Here is an 18,773-nt window from a genome sequence, read left to right on the forward strand (position 1 = left end):
CATAAGTAGCTTTGTTGTAAAGAATACTTTAATTGATTTGTTGAAACTAGAAATGACTTTGTCCTAAAATATACTTGGGAACTATTGTAAAAGTTATTTGAGTATAGTTAGAAGTGGATTAAGAAAAGAACACATGTATCTTTGTGAAAGATAGTGAAACTCGATGGACTTATCAAGAACTAAACGAAGTTTCCGTGATCGAGACAAATCAGTATAAATTTATGTGTTTTTATTTCTTCCCTTGTCAGTTTATACTTTATATATCTAACTTTAAATTGTAATTTATGTTAAACTCCTTTCAAAAAAGTTTTGATATAACAGTGTTTTTACAAAATATCATGTTACTTATGATTTGATTTCAAACATCGCAGTGAGAAAAAAAGTAAACCCTTCATTATTTTGTGTGCAAGTTCTTTCTTAATTAATCTCATTTAAAAATTTTGCCAATACTTTTTTCAATTAAATAACTAAGACGTAGCAAAAAATAAAATAAATTAGAAGTTTAATGTTCATGTAGAAATAATTTAAAATAATTTTACACTTTCAACTAATAAAAAATTATTATTGAGGTATTTATTATAAAAATTAATAAATCTATTATTTTTTTTCATCTAATGATGATACTATTATAAAATAATTTTCATTGAAATAAATTTATCATATATGATAAATTACGATAAAATGATAACATAAAATTATTTTAGATGACCGGTGTATAACCTAATTTCTCAGAAAATAAAGGTAGCAAAATTGACATATCCTAATTTCTCATACAAAGGGAGCAAAATGGAAGGTAGAATTGGGTTTTGCTTCGCAAGGGTGATAATTGGTAAAATACTAAATACTAGTAGTATCTATCTACGAACTACTTGTGGTAACATAGCATGGGGCACACATTCAAATCCGCAGGCTGTGGCTCGATGTCACTGCACGTGTATAAACTACGGCGTCGTCGTCAGACATTTGCAAAACCAGTTAAACAACGATGACCTCAACCACACTATTCACGACTCCACCACCACCGTCGACAACCTCAGCAGCTCCGGTAGACAAAGACAACCTCGCCCTCCTAATCGACAACTCCAAATCCACACACCATCTTCTCCAAATCCACGCCGCACTCCTCCGCCGCGGCCTCCACCACCACCCAATCCTCAACTTCAAGCTCCAACGCTCCTACGCCTCCCTCGGTCACCTCCACCACTCCGTCACCCTCTTCCACCGCACCCCAAACCCTAACGTCTTCCTATGGACCCACATCATCAACGCCCACGCGCATTTCGACCTCTTCCACCACGCGCTCTCTTATTACTCCCAAATGCTAACCCACCCTATCCAACCCAACGCCTTCACACTTTCTTCCCTCCTCAAGGCTTGCACCCTCCACCCCGCCAGAGCCGTTCACTCTCACGCCATCAAGTTCGGCCTAAGCTCCCACCTTTACGTCTCCACGGGCCTCGTTGACGCCTACGCTCGAGGCGGCGACGTTGCGTCCGCGCAGAAACTGTTTGATGCAATGCCTGAGAGGAGTTTGGTCTCTTATACCGCCATGCTTACATGCTACGCGAAACACGGGATGCTCCCGGAGGCGAGGGTGTTGTTTGAAGGGATGGGGATGAAGGATGTGGTGTGTTGGAACGTGATGATTGATGGGTATGCCCAGCATGGGTGTCCCAATGAGGCTTTGGTGTTTTTCAGGAAAATGATGATGATGATGGGTGGGAATGGGAACGGGAAAGTTAGGCCGAATGAGATAACTGTGGTGGCTGTTTTATCTTCTTGTGGACAGGTTGGTGCATTGGAGTGTGGTAAGTGGGTGCATTCGTATGTTGAGAATAATGGGATTAAGGTTAATGTTCGGGTTGGAACTGCGTTGGTTGATATGTATTGTAAATGTGGGAGTTTGGAGGATGCACGCAAGGTATTTGATGTAATGGAGGGAAAGGATGTGGTGGCGTGGAACTCCATGATTATGGGGTATGGCATACACGGGTTTAGTGATGAGGCTTTGCAGTTGTTTCATGAGATGTGTTGTATTGGGGTTAAACCTTCTGATATTACCTTTGTTGCTGTTCTGACTGCATGTGCGCATGCGGGTTTGGTGAGCAAAGGATGGGAGGTTTTCGATTCGATGAAGGATGGGTATGGGATGGAACCAAAGGTTGAGCATTATGGGTGTATGGTGAATCTTCTTGGCCGAGCTGGGCGCATGCAGGAAGCTTATGACCTTGTGAGGAGCATGGAGGTTGAGCCTGATCCGGTGCTGTGGGGGACTTTGCTTTGGGCTTGTAGAATACATAGCAATGTTTCTTTGGGAGAGGAAATTGCGGAGATTCTTGTGAGCAATGGTTTGGCTAGTTCAGGGACTTATGTCCTTCTTTCTAACATGTATGCTGCTGCTCGAAACTGGGTTGGTGTAGCTAAGGTGAGATCAATGATGAAAGGGAGTGGGGTTGAGAAGGAACCTGGTTGTAGTTCAATTGAAGTTAAAAACAGGGTGCATGAATTTGTTGCTGGTGATAGAAGACACCCGAGGAGCAAGGATATATATTCGATGCTGGAGAAGATGAATGGCTGGCTCAAGGAACGCCATTATACACCAAAAACAGATGCGGTGCTACATGACATAGGGGAACAAGAAAAAGAGCAATCGTTGGAAGTTCATAGTGAGAAGCTTGCCTTAGCGTTTGGGCTTATCAGTACCAGTCCAGGAGCTGCAATCAAGATTGTAAAGAACCTTCGAGTGTGTTTAGATTGTCATGCAGTGATGAAGATAATGTCTAAGATCTCTGGCCGGAAAATAATAATGAGAGACCGGAACCGGTTTCACCACTTTGAGAACGGTTCATGTTCATGTAGGGATTACTGGTGAACATAACTCCTTATTTGTCCATAAAATTCCTTTCTTCTAAAAAGGGAAGCACCAGATTTGCTGACAGCAGCTTTGTATGTAACCGCAGCTAAAGTATTAAAATTCATAAGAAAATTTAAGATCGAAGATTGTATATTAATGTCATTTGAAATTTTATACCTACAACTGTTGCTTAAATCCCTGCCAATCATCACCATTCATCACTCACAATTGTCAGAACTTTCATCTCATCTAACAAACAATAGTGTATCTTGTTAGTGTGTACCGTGTGACATGTTTCTCCAAGTTCGGTCCGTCACATCTAGGCAAATTGATCTAAATGGGTCACTTTTACAAACTATTTATCATTTTGGGTCCCTTCTTAAACTATTTACACACGATCTAAATTTGTGATACAGTTAAGCCGCCAGTAACATTGGCAACATACCAGCTGATGTGAAGAATGTATCGTCATTAACAATGGCAAAACACGTGAAAACCAGGTTTAGCCAACAACATTTGCGAAATAGTTGTTGGTTTCAGAAGCTAGGTGCAGGTGAGGACAGCTAGGGTGCAGTGTGGAGAAGGAGACAGCTTTTCATAAAAAAAAAAAAAAAAAACTGAAGGCTTTAACTACAAATTTCTAAATGCATTCTAAAAAACTTCAAATAAATAACTTCATTATAAAAAAACTTATGCTTTAACGTAAAAAAACTTCATTTAAAAAAATTATTACTTCAAATAAATAATTTCTAAATGCATTTTAACAATAAATTATCACTTCAAATAAATAATTTATAAATACATTGTAACAAATAAATTATTACCTCAAATAAATAATTTTTAAATGAACTTGAAAAACTGAAGGCTTTAACGTACAAATTTTGAAAGCAATGGTAGCAAATTATCATTTCTCTCTATTTTATTTCCGTAATTACCTCACCTGCACTTTTTTATTGTATTTTTTATTTTTAAAAATATAAAGAGACAGTGAGGACTTCGTGCCACATTTCTCCTAGTCTAAATAACATCAATTAAAATAGAAATATTTAAATATACCATATCCTAATAGAAAAAATTTAAAACTTTATAAAAAGTGTAACAAAAAGATATATGGGGCGGTTGTTATATCATGAACTAAACTAAAACACACAGTAGTATTATATAATAGTCTCAAATAATTTCTAAATGCATTCTTACTATTCCGCCAGCCATGCTAGTGAGACCATGTGCTGTTAGCTGTTTTCGCCAGTCAATGTAACAAGACCCTCCACATCAACCGATATGCCGTCAATGCCCCTAATGGCTTACCTATATCACCAATGCGAGTGACGAGATGCATGTAAAATCAGGAAGGGACCCTATTTAATAAATAGTTTATAAAACTAACCCATTTAGGTCAATTTACCTCACATCTCATTGCCATTTGCCCAATCAAAGCCTCAGTTAATAGTGATTATTTATTAGTTACATGACGAGCGTGTAATTGGAGACAGCGGGGTTATTACAATGAATTTTCACCCCCTTTATCTAAATGCTAAGCTTCCCCCAAAATTAAAACTTAACTGACATTAAGGGGCGTTTTAGAAGCCAACGTGAAAATCAAATTAACCCCATCCTTTTATCGAACTCTTGAACACTAGATTATTTATCAAAACCTCACCCATTCCCTTCATTATCAAGCCCTAATGGATCAACGGGGCCGAAATTGCAGGCCATTTGCAGCCATCGGAGCAAGAGAAAGGCAAGTAGATACAAAAAACACAAGTCAAGCGATAATTGTACAGGATATTATCTAACTAAATCTATACACTTCGGCTTATTAAGAATGCACTCCTACAAACTACTTTTTACTAATGTTATAGCAAATTACAACGGGATCCACGAACAATGAGTTATACCTACAACTATGGTTAAAATGGGTAACCTACCACCCACCCAAAATACACTTCCACCGATCTCATCTCAAGGGGTGAAAAGAAAGAATTTAATGTACTAGTGTGGAGAAATTGGTGCTACACAGATATTACATTCTAAAATCCAAAACGCAAACTGTATTATTAGCAAAACATGCAGCAATCTTGTCACCCTCCTTATTCCAGCAGACCTCAAAAATGCCCCCATTGCCTGTGTATGTTTTGACAATCTTGCCGTCCCTCAATGACCATATGTGCATGGATCTGTCAAGAGACCCACTAACTAGATAATCGCCGTTGGGACTGAAAGCAACAGAATATACGGGATGCCTGTACAACCAAATAAACATGTCAGGAAAAAAAATAAACTAAGACCTGCAATTTACATGTTCATCAGACTCCTCTCGTCTACAACTTTGAAACAGAAAATGGAAAGAGGCTGATACACATATACTACCCTCCCATATGAATAAACCAAAAGCTAAGAAGACCCTCAAATAAATATACTCGAGCTATAAATACAGTACCTGTGTCCATCCAAGCTGTACATGAGTTTCCCAAGTTCCACATCCCATAGCTTTACAGTTGAGTCAAATGAAGCACTGCACAACAAGATGACTACATAGTTTTTAAAATGAAAACTAACTACCAAATAGTACCCAATAAGAAAAAATAGCTAACAGGCACCCATCATCATAATCAAACTGTCAAGATGGATGTAAATCATGAAAATGAACCTAATTTCACCATAAAATTAACTGACCTAGCCAACACCAGTTTATGATTAGGGTTATTTGTACCAGGACCAGTGGGGCTCCATCTGATGGTATATATCTCCTACAAAACAAATTCTTTAGTTTTCCCAACAACATGCAGAATGCATAAAGAATTAAAATTTTAAATGCAGATATACATAGAAAACATTGGAAAAGAATCAAACATTCAAAACTCACAGCACCTTGGAATGCTCCCTTAAGTCATGAAGATAAGTATCCTGCTTCATACTCCATATCTACAAAACAAATCACATATTCCATCCAAACAAGAAACATCAAAACAAACATGCAGTAATTTCATAAATTACTGCATCTTTCTCAGACTAAATAATTTTATAGAAGCATGAAGTGCAAAAGCCTGAACCAGCCAAAAAAACAATAAATATGGAATTATAACATCGATAAGATCCAACAGTTAATTATTAACGGGTCAACTGTTACCTTTGCTGTGATATCATCAGAACAGGAGGCTAGCAATGAACCTGAGGGATCCCATTTGACACAATTAACCTCACCCTGAAAAATGCAGAAAGGTGATTTAGCAGATGTAATGTAAACACTTGTCCAATAACTATATCGCATTCCAATGAAATATCTCAAACTATTTGCTTTCTGAACACCCAACAGAAAAATTTCAGATCTTTGATCCTTTAACCTTAGTCAACTACATAAAATGCAAGCAAACTACAAACTGAATTGGCTACCCAATTAATTCATATAGTGCTGGTCATTTGAAATACAAATAAATAGTAGAGCAACTCAAGAAGTCAGGATTCATCATGAAAGCAGCAGCCCACAGTTATCCACTAATCTATATAGTTAACCTTGCCAGATATTTTAACTTTAGGGGATGAACCCTTCCTCACAACAGAGTGTAATTTCAGCATTGAAAAATATCAGTGTAGCGTAGTTCCACAAAATAAGGACTCATGAACAAACCTGGTGCCCAGCAAAAGTTTTTATAGGGCGGGTTTCTCCAATTTTGCAAACATATATCATATTGTCTGTGGAACTTGTGGCAAAAGACACATTGTTGCGCCAATCAACATCAAGTGTTGGACCTAGATAATATATCAAACCCAAATTAAAAAATCATTCATAACATTTGAGAAAATTCTCACCAAGAGCTCTTCTTATAGAATTCTCCCTTGATTATATATTCAAAATTTGCACCTGAATGAAATTCAAATTGTTGTTTCCATTCTTCTGCCTTCACATCCCACACAATTGCAGTTTGATCACAACTTCCAGTCAGAAGATAATCTCCTTTCTTATTCCACTTCAGAGAGAATATTGGTCCCTTGTGTTTGCTTAATGTACTCTTCAGTTCACCTAGTCATAGATGCCACAAAACAGTCAAAACAACTATCATAATAGAAGTCCTACTAATTGTAAGACAAAAGTATAATATCTTTAGCACTCAAATCAATCAGTTTGATGTTTCATTAAATTAACTCCGTGGCTGAAAAACATTACATGAGAAGAGTAAAGTTGCTCCCCTATCATTCACCAAGCTACTATATGATTAATGGTTTACCATATCAACAGCTCACTACTGAAATAATCAGCACTTCATATAACAAAAATAGCTTCGACTATCGAGAGTCTTTCCTGGCCATTCCTCAGTTACCACCTTGTGATTTTACCCTTGTTTGGGTAGTGGGTCAGAATATCCTTAGAGATTTTGTTTAAACTCCGTTACAGAGATGACATATGATAGGTCAAATGATGGTCCCATTCTCTAGGACACCCACCATACCATAGAAACTTGATGGAAAAAATTATTTATCTTGGTGTGCTTCTGAGGAACTTTGGTTTCTTGGTCAGGGGTACCATGATCGTTTAGAAAAAAAAAGGACCTAATGAAGTGACAACATAGAATCACGCTAAGTGGAAGCTTGACTTTCAGCTCTATACCTTGTTATGGCAATCTGTGGAGCTGAATATATTAGCATATCCTTATAGACAAAAGACCCATTTCCAACAGTATTTACCTTTACCACATTTGTATGTCTAACAATATCAGCAGTCAAAAAACAGGCCTGTTTGCTTTCACCATTTCTTGTTTTCTTTTTGAATAAAGAAGATTCTAAGAGAAAATTTGTTTAAAGTTCTGTTTTCATTTTGACATAGGACTCAGATTGAATACTAGATAGAGGATAGTTTTCTAGAATGTCCTTTTCTATTTCTATATCTGAGCTATATATAGAATCTAAGGAGAGAAACTTCCTTCTTTCCTCTAAATCAATCAATCTCCTGCCAGCGCTAGAAGGGAGAGAGTCCTGAGAGTAGTTCCAACGCCTGTGGATCCGGTCCCAGGTTCAACCATACTGCGAATTTTCAAATGTTGGGTAAAGAGGAGTGCCCCACGTCGCTCTCACCATCTTGTTTCTTTTCAATCTCGTTGCTTCCCACTTTTGCTCAACAGGAATACATTAGATTTCATTGATATCTTCATCTACATGTCCCAAGCCACTTTGCGTCCAGGCAAAAACTGCCTTCTCTGCCACTACTATATCATGCCTCCAGCACAACAGCCCACCATATCCAGCATGCCAAAACTTCCTTGTCCAGAACCCATGAACAAAGCAATTTACACAGACCTAAATTGCTTTAGTTGTTTAGCAGGTAAGTTGTTTAGTCTGTCCCCTAATATCTGCACAAGTTTACCTTCGGGCTTGGGGGATGTACTTCACAAGTACTGCAGGTTGCCAGCATCCAATTGAAAGTTGATTCACAACTACCACTATCTGTACTTTTGGTCTATACTTCACAAATTTCACTGTATGACGAGGTATGGAAACTTGGTGGTTCACAACACAAGACACTATCATTTTGGAAATAGAATCCAAAAATGAAAATAACAAAATAAACATGTTTTCAAAAGGTTTAGAAATTGAAAATGAAAATTATTTTCTGAAATGAGCATAGAAAATATTTTCAGAGTACCAAACAGCCCCTTACTTTCCCTAGTTTGTTTATTTTTATAAATTTCCTTTGCCTCTTTTATCAAAATCAAAAAACTCTGTCTCCCTTAAAATTTGGAGGCAAAATAATTCAATGTTTCCATTCCCCATCTCCAAAGAACATAAATATAAGTACTCACTATGTTCCTGTCCCCTTTACTTTTCTTTGGTTTAACTTTAAGTCTTCAAGCATAACCATAGTACCATACAATGTGAGAGCTACAAACACAATAACAAATACAAATATCAACACCTAAATTATATAGGCCACTTCTCCCATTTTAATCACTAGTTTACAAAACAGATAATGTCAATGCATCCAGAGGCTCACAAATGCATATCAAGAGGAAGCTTATTGCTGGAAAACCATTCATGTGCCACCACGCTCAGGTGATCTTTCCGGCCATTAGCTGACGAAAAGGGTGCTTCTCTGATCTAATTTGCTAGGGACCACCACAGAACATATCATTGCCTTTCTAGTCAAGCCTTGCCATCGTGGCTCAGTTGTTGGACCCACACCGGATATTTAGACTGAGGATTTCATCCCTTATGCCTTGGTTCCACCACTCCAAGGGGCTGCTTGGCAGTGAATCCGCTGCAACTTAACCCATGTGAAGTTGCCACCGGTAGGGTATGTTTTCACCACATTTTGCTGCTGTCCGGCTTGTTTTTGCTTTGTTCAATCTTATTCCTACACAGGTTGCTGAGTTGTTGGGATCATTTGGATAGGTTTGCCTGTGCTTGCCACTATTTGGCAGGGTTTATTTGTAATAAGCTGAGAGCTTAATAGCCTTAGCTAGAGGGGAGTGTTAGAAGATTAACAGTTTTACATTAGTGGTAATGTAAGAATATATAGGGGGTTTTTTAACAGCATTTTAGAATATATAGGCAACTATATTTTAGTTAGATTATATTAGAATAATCAATTGCCAATTACTAAGCACGAGATATGTTTTGCCAGCTCTCAGCTGGGATTACTCCATGTATAGAATTCAATAATGAGTACGGTTCTCTCAATAATTTGTCTCTTGTAAGTTGTAACAATCATTCATGTAATTGAATATTTATCAGCAGTTAAGCACAATGAATGGATTAGCATAAGTTCAATCTAAATGTGAATCTTTTGTTGTTCCTAAACATATTCCCTCAAACAAATAAAAAATATAAGTCTCCCAATCACTAAAACTTATAGCAGCTTACACTATGCAAATAACAATTCAAATTCTTACATTGTTATATATATAAACAAGAAGCAATTGCTCACCTCCCCAGGTCACTCTCCCAAGGCTTCCAAGATAGCTAAGCATTCTCATCCACCCCAACAACATAATAGCAAACAAAAATATGATTCGAAGGCATTTTTTAGTTCTTCTCATTTCATCACATATAAATCCTAAAAGGCTACTACAGAATCTAAGGATACAAAAGAATGACCTACCATTGGTGGTCCAAATTCTTGCTTGCCCATCATATGAACCAGTTGCGAGAAGTGTCCCTTCCCCCTGTACAACAGCCCCCAGAGTGAACTCTTCATTATATGGTGTAAAACATTACTAACAAATATTACAGAAAATAATCTTCAAGATAGGAATAGTACCTATGCATAGCAAAAAAAATTTGGGGGGGGGGGGGGGTATTGAGCAAATTTACCAAAAGACAAAAGATACAGAAACAACATTTTAGGAAAGAGATTTTTTTTTTATACCCATAGGGGCCAACCCGAGGCGATGTCACATGTGGGACTCAACTATCCGTAAATGTGAGAGAAAGTTATCGAAATGGAAGCGAAGGCACATTTCGTTTGGGGGGAGAGTGACATTAATAAAGTCAGTACTAACATCAATACCTATTTTTTTTTCTTTTTTCAGGGTGCCTCAATCAGTGGTGGATAAGCTAGTGAAAATACAGCGTACATTCAAGGACATCAACACTTTCAACATGGCTCCCTATGGGGAGGAGGGTCTGACCAAAAAAAGATTTTGTGGATTAGATGGGAGAAGGTGTGCCTACCAAAAGAAAGGGGAGGGCTTGGTATCAAGGACATCAACACTTTCAACATGGCTCTACTAGGCAAATGGAAGTGGCATCTCTTACAAAACCAAGGAGAGCTTTGGGCTAAAGTATTGGAATCAAGATATGGCGGGTGGAGGGGTTTGAAGGAAGAAGCAAGGGCAGCCAACGAATCAACTTGGTGGAGGGATTTAAAAAAGACTACACAACAATCATATCAAGGGAGGGCTATCCAAGCTGGATTTAGATGGAAGGTAGGAGCTGGAGACAGAATTAAATTTTGGGAGGATAGATGGCTATGTCAGGAGACATCTTTAGCAGAAAAATACCCTCGACTCTACAGCATATCATTACAGCAACAGCAGACCATCCGGCAAATGGGATCTCACATAGACAGTAGGTGGGAGTGGCACTTTATCTGGAGAAGACCTTTGTTTGAATGCGAAATTGAGGCGGCTGTCAACTTCCTGGGAGAGGTTCAAGACAGGAATTTTCAGGAGCAGGGACAGGATGCATGGGAGTGGACATGTCATCAATCAGGCGCATATTCTACCCATAGTGCCTATCAGCTATTATGGGAGGGGGAAGCAGTTGGTAGTAAGGAGGAGGGTTATGTGGAGTTATGGAAGCTGAAGATCCCTAGTAGGATTGCTGTATTTGCCTGGAGATTATTTTCAGATAGACTACCTACAAAGAAAAATTTGCAGAGGAGACAAGTGCAGATCATGGACTCATCATGCCATTTTTGTGGCTGTTTGGAGGAAGAGGCATCCCATTTATTTTTTCATTGCTTGAAAATACAACCCATATGGTGGGAAACTATGGCTTGGGTGAACATTAAAAGTGTGTTCCCGGAAAATCCGATTCATCATTTCCTCCAACACTCATATGTACAGGTGGATGGTATAAGGATTAAGAGGTGGCAAAGCTGGTGGATGGCGGTAGTTTGGTCAATTTGGCAGATGCGAAATAGTATTATATTCTCCAATGCATCCTTCAATGTCAACAAACTGTTAGAGGATGCTATGTTCTTAATCTGGTCGTGGCTAAGAAACTTGGAGAAAGATATTAAAATTCATTTTTATCAATGGTCGAGTCAAATCCGGCAAGGTTCTTTGTATCAGTAGTGGGTGGTTTCGATTGCATTTCTAGCAGATGTATTACTTATGTAGCCATAATATGGTTACTAAACAAACTATATTAGTTTCTCTATGGAACCATGTGTATGGTAACCTACCTATGTACTTAGTACCTCTGGTACTTCTTTCTCATTAATATATATACTATTATCTTTGCTGATCAAAAAAAAAGGAAAGAGATTTTCAAGTTCCCCTCTATTTTCTTAATTTATGTCAGTCCCACTAGTTTGGGGAAAGGACCCACCAAATGAGGAATGAGGCCAACATTTAGTAGGATCCAAAGGAATTTCACCCGATAGGAAAGGGAGTATTAGAGGATGTGTTGCTAGCAATTCTCAACATATAAACAGTTTTTATAGAGCTTTCAGACAGAAATAGGTGCTTGTCAGGTACAGCTACATTTGAAACATACAACAAGCATCCAAAAGCATTGATACCATTTTTATAGCAGAACGAAGAGAAAAGGGGGAACAGAGATAATTATGATGGAATATTACAGAAAATAACCATGGCTTCAGAGAAGAATGTAATAAAAGTTAATTTATAGAATGAGGCTTGTCTCTCAATAAGTATTTCTGGGGAGAGATCGTTTTGAATCATATCTTCTCACTTTCAGGCACAATAGACAGCAAGATTGCTGAATAAAGGGTGCAATTAAATTAAAATAGGGAAACAAAGGCCGGTTACTTCCCACTGCAAAATGGGAGTTAAAAAATCCTAACACAAAATAAATTGTTAAAATATAACCACACATTACACTGTTTTTTAACTAACATGAGTATTTGTCAACTTTCAAACCCAATTTAAAATGATACAAGATGGAACTCAGTTATATAAGTCAATATAAATGTAAAATGTTGTGATTATCTAAAGTAAAAAAAAATGACATGATTAATGAATCTTGGTTGAATGAGTGGTCCCTACAACTTTAGCTTAACTAATAGCGGCACTTAAGTCCAGCTCTGAAGGATTCTTCATATGAAAGTAAATCTTATTATATGTTAAAAAAAATTGTATAGCATCTTATAATATATCCCCCTTGCTTTATTGAGGGGGAAGGGCTTTCCAAGTAATAACAGTGAACCCAAAAAAGAAGCTTTGGCATTAAACATAGAAATACAAGTAATTATCTTGGATTTAAATTTAAATCATTATATGCAACCGAACTCACATTCCAGTCAAGTGTAGTGACATCTTTACTCTTTTCATTTGTTTTACCCCTAACATGCTTCAACACCAACACATTCAAAGGGCTGTTCTGTGAACCAGGCTTACATCTCCCTTCTGCTATTGTCCAAATACGAGCTGTCGAATCTCCAGATCTAAAAGTTGAAATGATCATGGTAAAGTGAGAGAATATTATATGAAGCCAGCTATCAGGATTCAATTCTCAAAATCATAAAACTGAAAAGGGTGATCATTAAAGTAATCTTTAAAAGTGTTTCAGAACCCCAACAAAAAAAAAAAAAAAAGAAGTTAAAACAACTGCATGGCACATGAATTCCAGATATTATTAAAAAAGAATTCCTTAGAAGTGTTCAAAAAAATATAAATTTATTAGGAAAAGGAAAAGGCACATGAATATTGGAAATATATCATAAAGAAAACAATTATGTGCTACTGAATCCATCTATTGTAAATTTTCATAAGATTCATAATGAATAAATTGCAAGATTCATATTACTCTTGATACCCATATGCAATATAGATGAGAAGACAGAAAATTCAGACCAACTTTTGTATCTATAACTTTGAAAAGAAGGCTCAAATAGCCAAAAAAACAAAAAGGAGAACTAAAGAAACATAGATCCCCTTGGCCTTTTATTTCAACAACAGTTAAGCATGGGTATGGGTAATGGAATGCCAATGAAAATTGATGAAATGTAACTAATTGGATATCATTAAATAATTTAAATCTTTGAAAGTTCTTCATGAAATTAATCCATGAACAAAAGAAAAGATTTAGCAGCAGCCATTGACAATGATTAATGAAAATTGCTATTTTTGGAATCAACAAATAGCACTGCTATCCCATCCAAAAATAATTAAATCTTTGACAGTTGTTCTTCATGAAATCCAAAACTAACCCCCCAAAAAACCCTAGTGTTTCTGTTCAGAGGGCATTTTTAGAATCAACAAATAGCACTGCTATCCCATCCACTATGGCTGGCTGCTATTCTGCCTGCTTTAGGGTCCACTACAGCAACTATACTTAACTGCTCTGCTACAGCAGCCTCTGTAGCGGCCAGGGGACACTATGCTACTATAGCAGTGCTATAGCCCATTATTTGAAACCCTGATTCCAGAAACACTAGTTCTTTAAAACATTTCACATGGATTTACTTTCCATTTTATAAACAAAAAACAAGTTACAAATTACAATTTCAGTAATTCAATACCAAAAACATTGTTTCTAAACAGGTATGGTTAAGTAAAAACTATAAAAAAAAATAACTGAATGCATTTAGTTTTCCTCAATCACAAAGGAAATCAGACAAAATTGGAAACATTACAAATGGAAACCCGATATTCACAATATTATGTGCATTATCCATTACGTTACGCATATTTTAATACATATTTTTATGCCAAATAAATCATTCATGTAGATGCTTACCCTGATGCAAGAAGAGATCCTGTAGGGCTCCATGCACAAGCACACACCTAAAAACAGATGGTGAACAGTCCAATTAGCAGAGTTTGACAGAAGAAACACTAGATGAAAAGAAAATTTAGGAAACAAAAGCAGCATTGAAGATATACTTAACCTCTGAAGTATGACCTTCCAAAATTGTCACATCTGAACTAGGAATTTCAAATAGCTGAGATGTTGATGTAGTAGAGATGTCCATTGATTCTGGCCCTATTAAACAAATAGAAAATTACTGTGAAGGAAGAATAATATAACCGAAACAGACCACTAGTCTGTATTTTAGTGTAACACTGACACATACACTGAAATACCCCCTATTAACAGAATTTTGGGGCAAGGGACTATAGTGGGGTAAACACTTGCAACTATGATAAGCAATTTAAAAAAACTGCATAAAATTATTTTATAAGAATCATATTTGCAAGCAAACTACAATATCAAGGGGTTATTATTTTAGTCATTTGTCATTAGTCAGTAAACCACTCCTGCTTCATAACCAAACCATAATATTCAAGCAAATATATTATAAATTTTAGAAGGAGCAAGCAATGATAGAAACATGTAAACATGAACAGCAAATAAGGGATAACAAAGGAAAATGAACATTGGAATTATTTGACGACATTTAGGACAAATTTTAATATAAAAAAATGCAGCTAACTACCAAACATGCAAGAAAGAACATATTCTACATAAGATATCGTAAGCCATTTCCCCCGAACAGAAAATTACCTCCAACTGCTCCATTCTCTTCAAGCTTTACAACAGGAACCCTATCTTCATGATCTATGACCATTTTTCTGACAGTCTGGTCTCCGTGTTGTTGTTCTCGTTCTTTATCATTTTCTACCTTCTCCCTATCCTTCACAACTTCTTTCTGTCTTTCACGTCTTTCCTTTTCAACTTCTTTCTCCTTTTCACGTCTATCCTTTTCAACTTCTTTCTCCCTTTCTCGTCTATCCTTTTCAACTTCTTTCTCCCTTTCTCGTCTATCCTTTTCAACTTCTTTATCCCTTTCACGTCTATCCTTTTCAACTTCTTTCTCCCTTTCACGCCTATCCTTTTCTCTTACCCGTACACGTTCACCTTCATGCTCCTTTTCAAATTCCTTCTTTCTTTCCTTTTGTAGTTTTTTTCTTCTTTCACTTATCATTTGCCTAAGTTCATGCACATCTTTCGTGATAAGATCCAAAGGTTGTAAGAATGAAAAATCTTCTTCCAGGTCTGCATCACACTGGCAGGCTTAAAAGAAACATTGATCAACATGAAACCTAGGGTATAAAAGCTTAGAAAGGTCTACTCAAATGGATGTATGTTAAGTTGATAGTAAATCAAGAATGCAAAAAGTAGAAAATGCTAACATTACTCAAGTTGGCTTCCATCTCAAAGTACTGTAGACCCTTCTGAATAAATGTAACAAGAGCACCTGACGGCACCAAATTTCCATCAATGGAGCATTTGTTAATACCAGCTTCATAACCAAAAGTAAAAGCAGCATGCGTGAAACCTGCAGTAGTGATGTAGCAAAAGTAACCAGTAAAGCAATTCAGATGAAAGCTATATAGCGATTTCATAAATATCAAAAGCTTCATATATATGGAAAGCATGACTTTTATTGTCCAGTAAACAAATTATGTTATAAACTCCACCTCATGAAGTTTTCCAAATTCTGATGAATGCCCTAGACTATATGATTCCTCTAAGACAACAGCACCAACATATTGTTATCATCATAAAATAACTTCAGACATCAAATTTTAAAAAAAGCAAAATCCACATCAGCAATTACATTAAAACAAAGTGTAAATCACAAGCAATCATATAACATTCTTCAATTTCAAACGGATATTTTGAAGAACCAACTCTCCCAAAAGCATAAGTTGTTATGTATCAGTAACAACGAAAACAAACTAGTCTTTTCCCTCTAGATGAGGGCAGCTACAAGGATCAAACAATGCGATAATGTTCTATCATAAATCGTATCTATAGACAAACTTTGACCTCTAAATCCTTCTTGATGATTTCGCCTACATCTCCTTTCTTTGTCTCCTCTACCCCTAGCGATTGGGTTTGATAGGTATCAAGTAAAGATAGAAATAAGGAATGAAAGTACTGTATTATTTACATATTCAGGTCTGGAATTAAGGACCAGATCCTAGGATATAGTACTGTTTACATTATAAATAAACAAGGAAGACAACAACAAGAGAAACTCTCCTTAGGCACTTTGAGAGGCATAAACTCTCCCAAGGATCCTAAACCACCTCCTCCCACCTCTCTCCACTCATACCGCTATTCTGTTATCACACTTTTCCCATTCATCCCCCTTATCTCTGCACTACCACTAAGCAGTTAGCTTCTCCTTTCTCCCTTCTAGCCCTTCTCAGATACACTTAGAAAATAACAGGCTTATTTGGGCCTGTATCAAGTTTATACTCCATCTGGTCTACTCTCCTTACTAGGACTTCTATAGTTCATCTCCACATAAGCTTGTAGTGTGTAAAATGCAATGCTCATTTATACCATAATTTAACTTTTATTTAGCAGAAAGCAGACAGCAAAGATCAAACATGCAACCACTTGGTCATAGGGGATCTAATATTCTAATATCATGTTGAATAGACACGGAATGGTTTTATATCTATCATACTATATCGTACGTTATGTATGCAGTTCAGAACGACAGTTAGTCCAAAGGCCAAGCAAACACTTATACTTCGATCCATGAGAGTCATTTTCTAAGTTGCCTCAAGCTCTCAGTTCCATATAGCTCACAGCTCCATCAAGCTTCCTTTCAATCAATAATTCTACACCATCCTTTTGCAAATATAATTCTTAACTTACACCAACCACAACCACAACATATTCAAGTAGGAGCAGCAAAAAATTAATCTCGTCACAGGCATCATTTTGATTCACTATACACACCTCAATCAGTATAAAATGAACAGAAACAGCTCATTATCAACATATAACTGCAGTCTCAAGTGTATCTTAACTAAAACCCATAACTGATAAAATAAACAGAGAATTTCAGAACCGCAAACATCAACCCTAAAACCACATCTATTTTTTTTCAGTAGCAGATCTAACAATTTTCAGTCCTCCTTATATCTTCAAGCAGGAAAAAAAAAAAGCTTAAGGACCATTTTTTTCCCGCGAGACTAATTTTTCTTTTCTCAGCAATCAAACCCTAATCCGCTGAAGCAACATTGAAACGCCCAAACCAGCTCGAAAATGTTAAATTCAAAAGAAACTACAAAAAAAAAGCTCGATACCCCTCAAAACATCAGAACCTTAACATCTCACACACACACACACACACACAAGAGAGAAAGTGAGAAAAAAGCATCCTACATGTTTTGAAACACGAACAGAGAGAGAGCAAGAAAAAATGAAGCTCAAAGAAACCTGATTCTTGAAGGTACAGAAAAACTAGGTAAAGGTAATTGAAGACATCTTACAGACACACTCACATACAAAAAGAAGAAGAAGAAGAAGAAGAAGAAGGAAAGGAGACAAGTATATAAACATATCAATGGGTTTTGGAACGCGAAAAGAGAGAAGAAGAAGAAAAGAAAAGAAAGGAAAAGCAAAGAAACCTGATTCTTGAAGGTAGCGATAAACGAGGTAATTGAGTTCGGCGGAGGAGATGGAGGCCATGTTCTCCGAGAAGCAAGAACGGTTCCGCTACAAGAACATGAGAGAGAGAGAGGGAGAGAGGGAGAGAGAGAAGTTTGGTTGCGATTGGAGAAGAAAAAGGTGAACGGTGAACGATTACGTGAGGTAGCGAGCTAGGTAAGAGGTAGCAGAGAGAGAGAGAGAACGGATTAGAAACTGCCACAGTCACGCACGCTCACGGGGTCGGGTTGGGTTTTTCGGTTCTATCCGCCTCTGTTACTTTTACACCGCTTCCATTTCTTCTACTTTCCCGTTTATCCTTTAACATACCGTATATATTATATTACACTATTACTCATTGTGATTGATTATATATATATATATATATATAAAGTTGTAATTGCTTGTATTTTTTATACTTAGTATAATTTTTATACTTTTTCTTATTATCTATTCCTTTCTAACAATAGTGATTATTCAGGCAAATTAATTTAATGAAATTTTTTTTATAAACTATTTTTTAAAACGGGTCTCTTTTGAAACTATTTATAGGGAGGGTCTATTTTTACAAGTAATCTGTCATGCACGTTGGCGACACACTTGAGTCGCCATGCATGCTGGCGAAACAGTGGCTGACATGGAGCAGGTTTCGTCATTGACATTGGCAAAACACGTGAGGTAGGGGTTTCACAATTGGCATTGGCGAAACACATAAGGCATAGGTTCTAAGTGCAACAGGTTGCGCAGAGATGAGCAGATGGCAGTGCAGCAATGTCATGCATGTTTTGCCATTATCATTGTCGAAACAGGTGTGCAGTTTTGCTTTCGCCTTTTTGAGTGG

The 18,773-nt window shown here is 37.0% G+C and overlaps 2 protein-coding genes across 4 annotated transcripts; one reads left to right on the plus strand and one right to left on the minus strand.

Annotated features, from left to right (window-relative positions):
• Positions 1-702: 702 nt before the first annotated feature.
• LOC100775763 (pentatricopeptide repeat-containing protein ELI1, chloroplastic) lies at positions 703-3,028 on the plus strand. Its single transcript, XM_003550945.5, has one exon. The coding sequence runs from the start codon at positions 986-988 to the stop codon at positions 2,870-2,872; it is 1,887 nt and encodes a 628-aa protein (XP_003550993.1). The 5' UTR covers positions 703-985; the 3' UTR covers positions 2,873-3,028.
• Positions 3,029-4,670: 1,642 nt separating this feature from the next.
• On the minus strand, positions 4,671-18,242 carry LOC100779840 (WD40 repeat-containing protein HOS15). 3 transcript variants are annotated; one of them, XM_041011060.1, is made up of 14 exons: positions 17,914-18,242; positions 15,673-15,818; positions 15,044-15,545; positions 14,427-14,521; positions 14,276-14,322; positions 12,830-12,980; positions 9,774-10,011; positions 6,717-6,875; positions 6,483-6,604; positions 5,985-6,059; positions 5,726-5,779; positions 5,531-5,604; positions 5,295-5,369; positions 4,671-5,097 (listed from the first exon to the last, which is right to left on the minus strand). In XM_041011060.1, the coding sequence occupies exons 1-14, from the start codon at positions 17,972-17,974 to the stop codon at positions 4,878-4,880; spliced, it is 2,019 nt and encodes a 672-aa protein (XP_040866994.1). In that variant the 5' UTR covers positions 17,975-18,242; the 3' UTR covers positions 4,671-4,877. The 3 variants fall into 3 exon arrangements, with proteins under 3 accessions (XP_040866994.1, XP_003550027.1, XP_040866995.1); XM_003549979.5 differs by having other exon boundaries at positions 9,948-10,011; positions 17,914-18,240; XM_041011061.1 differs by lacking the exon at positions 17,914-18,242 and having other exon boundaries at positions 15,044-15,535; positions 15,673-15,815.
• Positions 18,243-18,773: the final 531 nt, after the last annotated feature.

Source organism: Glycine max, chromosome 17 (assembly GCF_000004515.6).
Source record: "Glycine max cultivar Williams 82 chromosome 17, Glycine_max_v4.0, whole genome shotgun sequence".
Lineage (NCBI taxonomy): Eukaryota > Viridiplantae > Streptophyta > Magnoliopsida > Fabales > Fabaceae > Glycine > Glycine max.

Excerpts from the sequence above, each read along its gene's own strand:
- LOC100775763 (XM_003550945.5), top strand. The coding sequence starts at position 986 with ATGACCTCAACCACACTATTCACGACTCCACCACCACCGTCGACAACC.
- LOC100779840 (XM_041011060.1), bottom strand. The coding sequence starts at position 17,974 with ATGGCCTCCATCTCCTCCGCCGAACTCAATTACCTCGTTTATCGCTAC. Across the intron at positions 14,522-15,043 it reads AGAGAATGGAGCAGTTGGAG|GGCCAGAATCAATGGACATC; the intron begins GTAATTTTCTGT and ends TTTGTTTAATAG. Across the intron at positions 5,370-5,530 it reads CATAAACTGGTGTTGGCTAG|TGCTTCATTTGACTCAACTG; the intron begins GTCAGTTAATTT and ends CTTGTTGTGCAG.